This window comes from Fragaria vesca, linkage group LG7, assembly GCF_000184155.1.
Source record: "Fragaria vesca subsp. vesca linkage group LG7, FraVesHawaii_1.0, whole genome shotgun sequence".
NCBI classification, from domain to species: domain Eukaryota; kingdom Viridiplantae; phylum Streptophyta; class Magnoliopsida; order Rosales; family Rosaceae; genus Fragaria; species Fragaria vesca.
This window is the reverse complement of record NC_020497.1, coordinates 16501015-16510795: the sequence shown is the minus strand read 5'-3', so window position 1 is coordinate 16510795 and position 9781 is coordinate 16501015. Positions and strand designations below refer to the sequence as shown.

The 9781-nt window shown below is 36.3% G+C and overlaps 2 protein-coding genes across 2 annotated transcripts; both read left to right on the top strand.

Moving 5' to 3' along the window:
• The first annotated feature begins 177 nt into the window (after positions 1 to 177).
• Positions 178 to 4587, top strand: LOC101294316. Its single transcript, XM_004308807.1, has 8 exons — positions 178 to 1140; positions 1355 to 1442; positions 1664 to 1803; positions 3260 to 3311; positions 3598 to 3884; positions 4040 to 4167; positions 4215 to 4386; positions 4465 to 4587. The coding sequence occupies exons 1-8, from the start codon at positions 178 to 180 to the stop codon at positions 4585 to 4587; spliced, it is 1953 nt and encodes a 650-aa protein (XP_004308855.1).
• A 146-nt stretch (positions 4588 to 4733) lies between these two features.
• On the top strand, positions 4734 to 8102 carry LOC101294026 (protein kinase APK1B, chloroplastic-like). Its single transcript, XM_004308806.1, has 8 exons — positions 4734 to 4854; positions 5113 to 5360; positions 5576 to 5627; positions 6226 to 6464; positions 6729 to 6864; positions 6992 to 7137; positions 7236 to 7362; positions 7717 to 8102. Exons 2-8 carry the CDS (start codon positions 5130 to 5132, stop codon positions 8100 to 8102), a joined length of 1317 nt encoding a protein of 438 aa, XP_004308854.1. The 5' UTR covers positions 4734 to 4854; positions 5113 to 5129.
• Positions 8103 to 9781: the final 1679 nt, after the last annotated feature.

The following is a 9781-nucleotide window of genomic DNA, read 5'->3' as shown; positions in this document are numbered from 1 at the left end:
TTAGCGGTTGCTTCATCTGGAATTGCATCATTGTTGTTACCTAATGGGAGAACTGCTCATTCTAGGTTCAAGATACCAATTGATCTAATTGATGGTAACGTTTCTTCAATAACCAAGGGGACACATCTTGCAAAATTAATTGAAAAAACAGATTTGATTATTTGGGATGAAGCACCGATGACTGATAAATGTTGTTTTGAATCTTTGGATACTTCACTTAGGGATATATTGTCATACTGTTATACATCAGGAACTGTTCCACCGTTTGGTGGTATGCCGATTGTGCTTGGTGGCGATTTTCGACAAATACTACCAGTTGTGACTGAGGGAACAAAGTGTAAGGTCATCGAAGCATCGTTGAACAATTCTTTGTTATGGCCATTGTTTAAGGTTTTTTACCTCACAGAGAATATGAGGTTACAAAAGAAAGGAATAAGTGAACAAGAGAAGAGGAAAATATCTGAGTTTGCAAAATGGTTATTACAGGTTGGTGATGGAAATATTTGTGATGTAGGTGATGATTTTGATAAAGATGCGGCATGGATAGAAATACCGCCTGATATGTTAATTGATAACCCACCTGATCCAATTCGGTCTATATTTGATGCTACATACCCATATTTTGAAAGAAATTATAACAATTTCAATTATATTAGAGAGCGTGCAATCATCACACCTAAAAATGTTACTGTGGCTGAGATTAACAATTATGCAATAGATTTGTTGCCTGGTCATATGATGAGCTACCTAAGTTGTGATTCCATATGTTCAACAAATGATAATGCCGAGAATTTGAGTTTATCATATCCACCAGAATTGTTAAACAGCATTGAAATAAGCGGATTGCCATCACATAAGTTAGTTTTGAAAAAAGGGATGCCTGTTATGTTACTCAGAAATTTGAACCAAACAAATGGTCTGTGCAATGGGACAAGGTTGATCATTACAAATCTTTTTGAGAAGATTATTGAGGCTAGAGTGTTAACAGGAACTCATGTGAATCAGAAAGTTTTTTTGCCTAGGATTGTATTAACTGGGTCTGACATAAAGTGGCCATTTATTTTGAGGAGAAGGCAATTTCCTATTAGAGCATGTTATGGAATGACAATAAATAAAAGTCAGGGTCAGTCGTTAAAACAGGTTGGTTTATATTTACCTCAACCTGTTTTTAGTCATGGTCAATTGTATGTTGCTTTATCTAGAGTAACCTCTAGAGAAGGAATAAAAATTGTTGTTTTGAATGAAAAAATGCCAAATACGTTTACAAAGAATATTGTGTATAAAGATGTGTTGAAGAATTTATAATTGCAGTGCGGGTAATTGTTTCAAAAATTATCGTGTTACCATTTGCCAGTTACATGCTCAAATTCCTGAATATTGGTTTGACTTTGTGGAATTTAATCAGCTTCCACAACTGGAGGATGATGACAAAGTGCTGACAGGTACTTGATGTCTTTGCTTATCCATGGAGAAATGGATTCATTTTACGGTCTTCTCATTTACTAGACGTGTTGTTACTATCTGGCTACGTATTATACATGTGGAATATTTATGCATACTGTTTCATCATTATGTTGTTTTATTTGCTTTTATACTCTGTTATTGATTTTGAACAATTATCACAAGTGCAGGTGATCTAATGATCCATTTTCTAATTCTTTAGACCTGGTTGGTCGTTTGAAGATGGTGTCTCCATCAGAGTTTACGACAATTGATGGAAGACGTGCAAAGAAACAGTCAACCTACATACAAAACACAAGGCATGGAATTTTGTTAGCTAAGTTGAAGTGTGATATCTTTACTGTTTGTTTGGGTTAGAAATGATAAATTCAGTTGTTGTTATTGATTGCTTGCCCTGAAATATGTGATTGTTGTTATTGATTGCTTGCCCTGAAATATATCACATATGAACAAATGATCATCGTATTAGTATATATACCAGCTATAAATTACAATAAGTATGTCATTTTTACAGGAAAACAAGATTTAAAAGTCACTTTGTGGAGATCACTTGCAGACCGATTTGATGTAGAGGCAATCCATAAATTACCCCCTCCTGTTGTCATCGTATTCACAAGCACAAAAATTATGCACTACGGTATGATACATTTAACTTCAACTGATATGTTCTATGGTTGTGTCACAGTTGCTTTCTTCTTTTAATGATTTGTCTTTGTCATTCATTTTTCAGAAAACACCATTAGTAACACTGGGATGAGTACATGTGTCTATATTAATCCAGACATTCTTGAGCTGAATAACTTTAGAGGAAAGTACGGTTTAACACCTTCATTAAATTACAGCTCCCCGGCCTATCAATTCACACAAGACATTTAAATAATTTCTTCTAATTGTTGCAGCTTCAATAAGCCTTTTCATGCTCCAAAGATCATGAATGGGCCATCTGCGTACTATTGTTTATCACCAAATTGATCTTCTGTCTAAAGGATGTTTTCTGATGTACAGAGGACAAGGAAGCAAAAAGGGCACCAAAGTAAGCAGCATTCATTATATTCATGATCATTATCCCATTTGTTTCTTTAGTGTTTACCTTATATGTAACTGTACTTTAATTACCTTATGTACCAGAGCTCAAGGGAGCAAACAAAGTCTAAATGGAAGGAAGAATCAGAATGATTTGGACCTTTTTGTTTCATGAACTCCCCAACAATATCCATATCTGTGTGTTTTTTTGTAATGCTAGCAGACTGAAGGGGTGGTTCTACATGTCATTGCCACCTCAACATGCACAGTATTTTGTTTCCCAAATAGGCAAAACATGTAATTATTTTTTGATACAGTTTAATTTTTTAGTACATGTAAAACTGTATTGTCCACATAGGGTTGCATAGGTTCTGTTTCTACGATTGTAACAGGTTCTTAATGTTTTGCCACCTTAATTGAATTTTTCAATACAAAGCATTTAAGGTAAGTCGATAACCGGTATCACAAACCGCAGCAACGCGCGGGCATGTACCTTGTATGTATATAGGAGATGAGTCAAGTCAGATTGCAACTCACTAATGAATCTACTTAGGAGTCATCTTGATTGGAAATAGGGAATGTTGGTTAACGGAAAATGTGCAATTGTTTCCTTTCTTGAAGGATTTTAATACAAATAGGCCTCATTTGGAAGATTACTTAGAACTGTTAGGCTGAGACAAGTATAGTTCTGCAATTCTTGCTGAACTTTCATCTGTGTGTATTCTTAAATTTTAGGCTTCTGCCTACTTATGATTTGTAACTGTAACTACCGCAGGGTATGGCTTCTTATGTGACTACAACCGGAGGTCAGAGTTCTCCTCACACTGGTACGTCTACAATTCATCCACTAGTCCACTGTTTAATGGTTTAGTATCTTCTATGTAAATCAAGGTGGTTAGTATAATATGAATATTTCATCTAGTGAAAGCCAAATCAATGCCGAAATTAAAATTTCAATCTACTTTGAATTGCAGAAACCAAAATAGTAATCGTACGGAGTGCTATAATTCATATACTAGAACTCCAATTTGTTACGTGAATGAAGGTGAAATTCTACTTCTAATTATACATTAGTTAGTTACAACTTCTTCAACTTTTATGTTACTTGTCAAGAATTTGATTCCAGTATTAAATTTTCATCAGTCTCAGTGCCTTCAACTCCTCGGACAGAAGGTGAAATCTTGATGTTCCCCACCTTAAAGACCTTCGCCTTTAGTGAACTGAAAAGAGCTACCACGGACTTTCATTCTGCTAATATGGTGGGAGAAGGTGGTTATGGATGTGTCTTCAAGGGTTGGGTTGATGGCAATTCATTAAGAGCTGCCAAGCCTGGTAATAGCATGGTCATTGCTGTGAAGAGGCTTAACCGACAAAGTTTTCATGGACACAAGGAATGGTTGGTGAGTATTACTTCTGTGCTTCTTTTTCTTGCATGCACTTTCACAATGTCATATAAATGGCTTCCTGATTTGTTTTTGGTCCCCTTAATTAAACGTTGTTACAGATTACATTCTAACAGAAACTTATTAACTTTATGGTGGTCTTTTAACCACAGACAGAAATTAACTACCTCGGAAGGCCGCGTCACCCAAATATTGTGAAATTGATTGGTTACTGCACTGAGGATGACAACCGGCTTCTGGTGTACGAATTTATGCCTTGTGGAAGCTTGAATAATCATCTGTGAGTTATGAACTTTCTTCACTACTTTTTAACCCATTTGGTCTTTAATTTAAAAAATGTAATGTTGTCGGAACAGGGGGTTCTGTCTCTCAACCACCGTCATGGACGCTTTGTATGAAGATTGCCTTTGGTGCTGCTAAGGTGCTAGCATTTCTTCACAGTGGTGACATAAACGTGATCCATCGGAACATAAAGTGTTCTAACATCCTCCTGGATTCAGTAAGAAAATCATTTTACTGCTGATTCTAATGGCTACTTGGAAACTTGTGGTAGAATTGCTCACACCTTATTTTTTAGACATACAATGCAAAATTCTGTAGTTTTAGTCTGGCCAAGGATGGACCAGTAGGCGACAGAAGTCATATCTCAACAAGGGTCATGGGGACAGGTGGATCTGACCGGCCCTCAGTTGAATGTTGACTATTGGTCAACATGATGCTACTGAGCGGGTCCAAGTCAACTTTTTCTCCTCCTCAGCTTTTCAAGAGCTGTCTCTGTCTTTGGTTTACTTAGAAGCTTCTCGATCATTGTTTATGCAAATTACAATTCATTTAGCACTTTTGCTTCACTTTTTAGTTGACAAATATCTCTAATTCATGATTTCCAGCTTCCCCTTGAACAACTGAATCTGCTTCAATACTCGGGAAATTAACCAAAGGAGTTGGAAGTGATCAGAAGCTGCAACCGGTAATTTTCTAGACAGATTTTGGTACAAGTTTATATGGGAACACCAGAAACTTTGATGGGATTTACTGACTGAATTGAACGCATGTGTTCTTGGTTTTGATCAAGATAAATCTCTAGGTTTTTTTTTTTTTTTGAATGATCTAGTACTGTTAGCTATTAACTACTTGGCCTTCGGATGTCATGGTTGCCACATAATAAGTTTCGAGTTATTAAGTTCCAAAAGTGGTAATGTAATTGTGGTAAATGCATGACTTGCAGAGTTTTCCATTGAAGATATGGGTGGGGGAATTCGTACAAGCGTGAAGGGTTACCTCCTTTCGCAGCGGATCACTATGGCTTCAGATACAGTGCATGAAAATGAGAGCACCAATCGCAATTTCACTGCGTCCCTAGCAGCTGATACAGAACGAAAGACCAGGATGGACTTAGACTCAACTAACTCATATCGGTTTAGTAGGTTTAGTGGTGGCATTCGTTGCTTGCCAATATTGAGCTTTGCTTCAAAGGTACATTAATCAAAGTCACACATTGGTAATTTGTTAATGCATTCCATATGTTGTACATGGAATATGGTATATGCTACTAGAAAAAGTGACTTAGTACATGTTTGATTTGCTATTAGTTACAGATAAATTAGTAAGTTTCTGCAGTTCTTTAAAATGCTTGCCATTACGTGCATACACATGTTTTCACCCACTTATATTGTTTAGAGGAATTGCAGAGCAGGGATTCAAATGGAACTAGAATCAGAGCTGAGAGTCTGCCTTACAGAGGTATATTTGCAATTCATCCTCTATTTCATGATATGTTATATTAAAAGTGTGTAGATCAAAAGTTGTTTTCCTGGTCCTTTGTATATAAGGCTACGTATATCAAAAGGGCAGATAGTAAGAGATACTACACACAATGAATGATCATCATATTAAAGATCCTCGTGGAAAATTCAGTTTTATTACCATATTTTAATTGTGAATTTCCTGTTTTCCACTACACCAAAGAGTAGTTTAACAGTTGTAAGTATGGTTCCTGAGGTAGACAAAAAAACAAGAAGGCAGGGAACTAAAATTATAATCCACTAATTTACCTTAGACAACTCTGGAAACAAAAGCTATCGGTTGAAATAATTTATGTACTATGATAACTGAAAACAAATCTGAAAGCATCAAGTCTGAAAGTTTATCCATGTACTATGAACACCAGGACATCAACAGTTTTACTATACATCTTAATTACATTGCAGATTGATGCGACTTTAAAACTCCTTTTGTCATATAATTGACGGTTTGGGGTGTAAGTTGCTGATAGCATTTTACCATTTACGTTAGATGTATTGGACGAAATTCTAATATCAAAGATTGTCATCTGTCTCAGTGCCTTCAAATCCTCGGACAGACGTTGAGATCTTGCTAAAGAGCTTCTTTTATAATGAACTGAAAGCTGCTACCAGAAACTTTCGACCTGATACTCTGCTGGGTGAAGGTGGTTTTGGTCCTGTCTATAAGGGGTGGATTGATCAGAATCCATTAGCAGCTTCCGAGCCTGGTACAGGAATGGCTGTTGCTATAAAGAGGCTTGACCAAGATAGCATGCAGGGTCGGGAGGAATGGTCTGTGAGTATCACTTTTTTGTTCATTTTCTTACATGCACTCTCCTGATATATGGTATTTCCTTTTGATAACTGAAATTGATCATGTTAGTCAAGTATGGTAGATCAAACATTTGCGGACCTGGCACACATTAATATCAAATTGAGTGTAGTTGAAGGCCAAATCTTAATGGATTTTGCTCACAGTTGTTAGTTGTTACAGATAAGTGTGATGCTACATGTAATATTATGACATAAATTTATTGACCTTATACTTCTCTTCAATCAGAAAGAAGTTTACTACCTCGGACAGTTGCGTCACCCAAATCTTGTGAAGTTGATAGGCTATTGTTCAGAGGATAACGAACTGCTTCTGGTGTATGAATTTGTCCCCCGTGGCAGTTTGGAGAATCATTTATTTAGAGGTGAGTCATGATCTTCCTTCACCCTTTAGCCACTTGATCTTTCAAAGAAGGCATTACCGTCAGTAAGGAGATCAAACATATCTAATATTTATGCCTTATATGTTTGGATTTGAATGTTGTGGAACAGGGAGTTCTAACTTTGAAGTTGAACCACTTTCATGGAATGCTCGTATGAAGATTGCCCTTGGTGCTGCAAAGGCTCTAACATTTCTTCACAATGAAGCACTACTTATATTTCGTGACTTCAAAACATCTAATATTCTGTTGGATTCAGTAAGTGAAACATTTTAGTTCTGAATCTTATGGCTTGTAAAAGACTACTGGAACTCTGGTAGACTTGCTCACTTCATATTTTTCATTGGAAATTATAGACCTACAATGTCAAACTCTCTGATTTTGGTTTGGCCGTGGATGGGCGATCAATCAGACACCCAGGCGCTAAAACAAAGGTCATCATGGGAACATATGGATATGCAGCTCCCGAGTATATAGCTACAGGTATCTTAGTGTACAAAGATATTTTTGTTCAAAAACAGAAGCTATGTACCCTTGACTACTTTTGTACCTTTATCTATATTTTGTGCATTTTGTCACCGCAGATGTTTTTCGTCTCTGACGCAGGCCAGGTTTCTGTCATTCATTCATTTGTAGAAAAGAAAGAAATAAGATTAAATGTTATGGACCAGATATGACACTCTCCATTCTTGATAGTCCCCTTGATCCCTGATGAATGACTAGCTTCTGCTATTTCAGTTCTTTGCTCTAGTTTTTATGTTTTAGAGTATATACAGATTCCAAAAGTATTATGTACCTGCTTTCTGATCTCTGTTTATCCCTTTGTTTATGTTGAAGGTCGTTTGACCACCAAATGTGATGTGTATGGTTTTGGAGTTGTTATGCTCGAGTTGTTGTCTGGAAAACTAGTTTTTGACAAGAACCGGCCACCCGGGGAACAGAACTTGGTTGAATGGGCCAAACCTTACCTTGTCAGGAAACACAGGGTCCTCCAAATTTTCGATGCTCGTATTAAAGGCCAGTTCTCTGTGGCCAGTGCTCTTAAAGCAGTTGACCTTGCATTTCTATGCTTATCAAGAAATCCCAAGCTTAGGCCAAACATGAAGAATGTGGTAAAAGCATTGGAGAAGCTTCAGCAATCCTGTAACATGGATGACTTGAGGATTTCTCAAGATAAACCTTGCCAAAATGCACAAGCGAGTTCAAGAAATGGTCCCAATTAGTGGAGGGAAAGCATCAATGACGCCAGCGATTCATTTAACACCCTTGAGTATACTGTGGCGTTTATTAAAAATCACACACACATATATAACGGGTTACTTGTTTATTGTACAGATTCTTTGTTTTGTGAGTGTTTGCATGGTTACTTTTTAGTGAAGCATTTCTCATTCTTGGCCTGGAATATGAGGAACACAAGGTTCATCATCACACGGTTCACACACACCACTTTGTGAGCATCAAGCAGCGTGGTCTTGCTGCTTGAGCTTATCATTACTCGGAAGTTGAAGAGCTGGTGCAGTCTGTTTTGATCGATGAAAGTTTTCTATATTTGTAGTTGGAACGCCACCCAGTAGGGCAGAAACGGAAGTTCAAATGAATTGGTTTCAACCAGTCCCGTTCACACAGTCACTAGCTGATCATAGAACATTTCCTCAACTACCATTAGATTAGGCTCATTTAAATCCAATGAATAAAAAATAATTATACAAAAATTAAACTAAAATTATTACTATATATTTTTTTAATCATTTTCAAATGACAATTAGGTCAATTGGTATTGAAAAGAGGACACTCAGACCTCGTATCTCTCTCTCATTCGTCGTCTCTTCTTCTCCTCTCAGTCCCAAATTCTTAAAAGTTTGCTGAAAATCCAGATCAATTTCATATTGCTGTCCATCTTTTGGTTTCATATCATCTTCAACATGATGGATATATACTATATCAGCTTCTGTTGGGGAAAGCTGCAATTCCTCTAAAATAGTTTCCATGAAATAGTTTTCGTTCACACCTCTGTAAATAGCAAGATTAATAATATCAATTGTAAACAATGATATAATCAAACAGTACAAAGAACATAAGATTCTAACTTGGTTGAAATCAAGATTTTCGATTATATATTTAAAAGTAGAGAGAGTTAACAAGAACATGTGGTTCTCATTGGATTATCATATCAATCAATCAAAAGAATTAGAAAGAGAGACGAAGAGCCCAGTATGATATCATAAAGTGGATTGATAACTTGGTATATCCAACACTTAAGCACTTGTATTCTACTAGATTCTCTAGCAAATTAATTCCTGTTATTTGCTAACAACATGTCGAGGTCCTGCTCAAAACAATGGAAGTAGAAAATAGTGGTAAACCAGAATTTGTTTTTCTGCAGCTCGACACGTATGTTAGGATCACATTTAGAGAAAAAATAACTAACCTATCATAGATGATTTTAGGATCGCCTTCTCCGCTCTTCATCCTTGGAATCCAAGAATTTCTTTCTCCAGGCGAAATCAATCTGGGTTTTCAACAAACTTTTAAGAATTTGAGACTAAGAGGAGAAGAGACGACACAAGAGAGAGATATGAGGTCTGGGTGTCCTATTTTTAATACCAATCGACCTAATTGTCATTTGAAAATGATTAAGAAAATTATAAAATAATAATTTTAGTTTAACTTTTGTATCATTATTTCTTATTTATTAGATTATATAGAAAATTTCATAAAAGTCTACTTTCTAACATTTGTTCCTTCATAAGTCCACCTTAATTTTTTTACCCATATAAGTCCACTTTAAAGGTCAGATTCGTCATCTTACTTTCATTTCATACCAAAAATACCCTCCCAATCACTCCCTACAAAAAAAAAAACGGCTCTACCAATTCCATGTTGATATCTCTCTCTCTCTCTC

Excerpts from the sequence above, each read along its gene's own strand:
- LOC101294316 (XM_004308807.1), top strand. The coding sequence starts at position 178 with ATGACTGATAAATGTTGTTTTGAATCTTTGGATACTTCACTTAGGGAT. Across the intron at positions 1,804-3,259 it reads TGAAGTGTGATATCTTTACT|GGTATGGCTTCTTATGTGAC; the intron begins GTTTGTTTGGGT and ends TAACTACCGCAG. Across the intron at positions 4,168-4,214 it reads GGAAGCTTGAATAATCATCT|ATTTAAAAAATGTAATGTTG; the intron begins GTGAGTTATGAA and ends ATTTGGTCTTTA.
- LOC101294026 (XM_004308806.1), top strand. The coding sequence starts at position 5,130 with ATGGGTGGGGGAATTCGTACAAGCGTGAAGGGTTACCTCCTTTCGCAG. Across the intron at positions 5,361-5,575 it reads TATTGAGCTTTGCTTCAAAG|AGCAGGGATTCAAATGGAAC; the intron begins GTACATTAATCA and ends GAGGAATTGCAG. Across the intron at positions 6,465-6,728 it reads AGGGTCGGGAGGAATGGTCT|AAAGAAGTTTACTACCTCGG; the intron begins GTGAGTATCACT and ends CTCTTCAATCAG.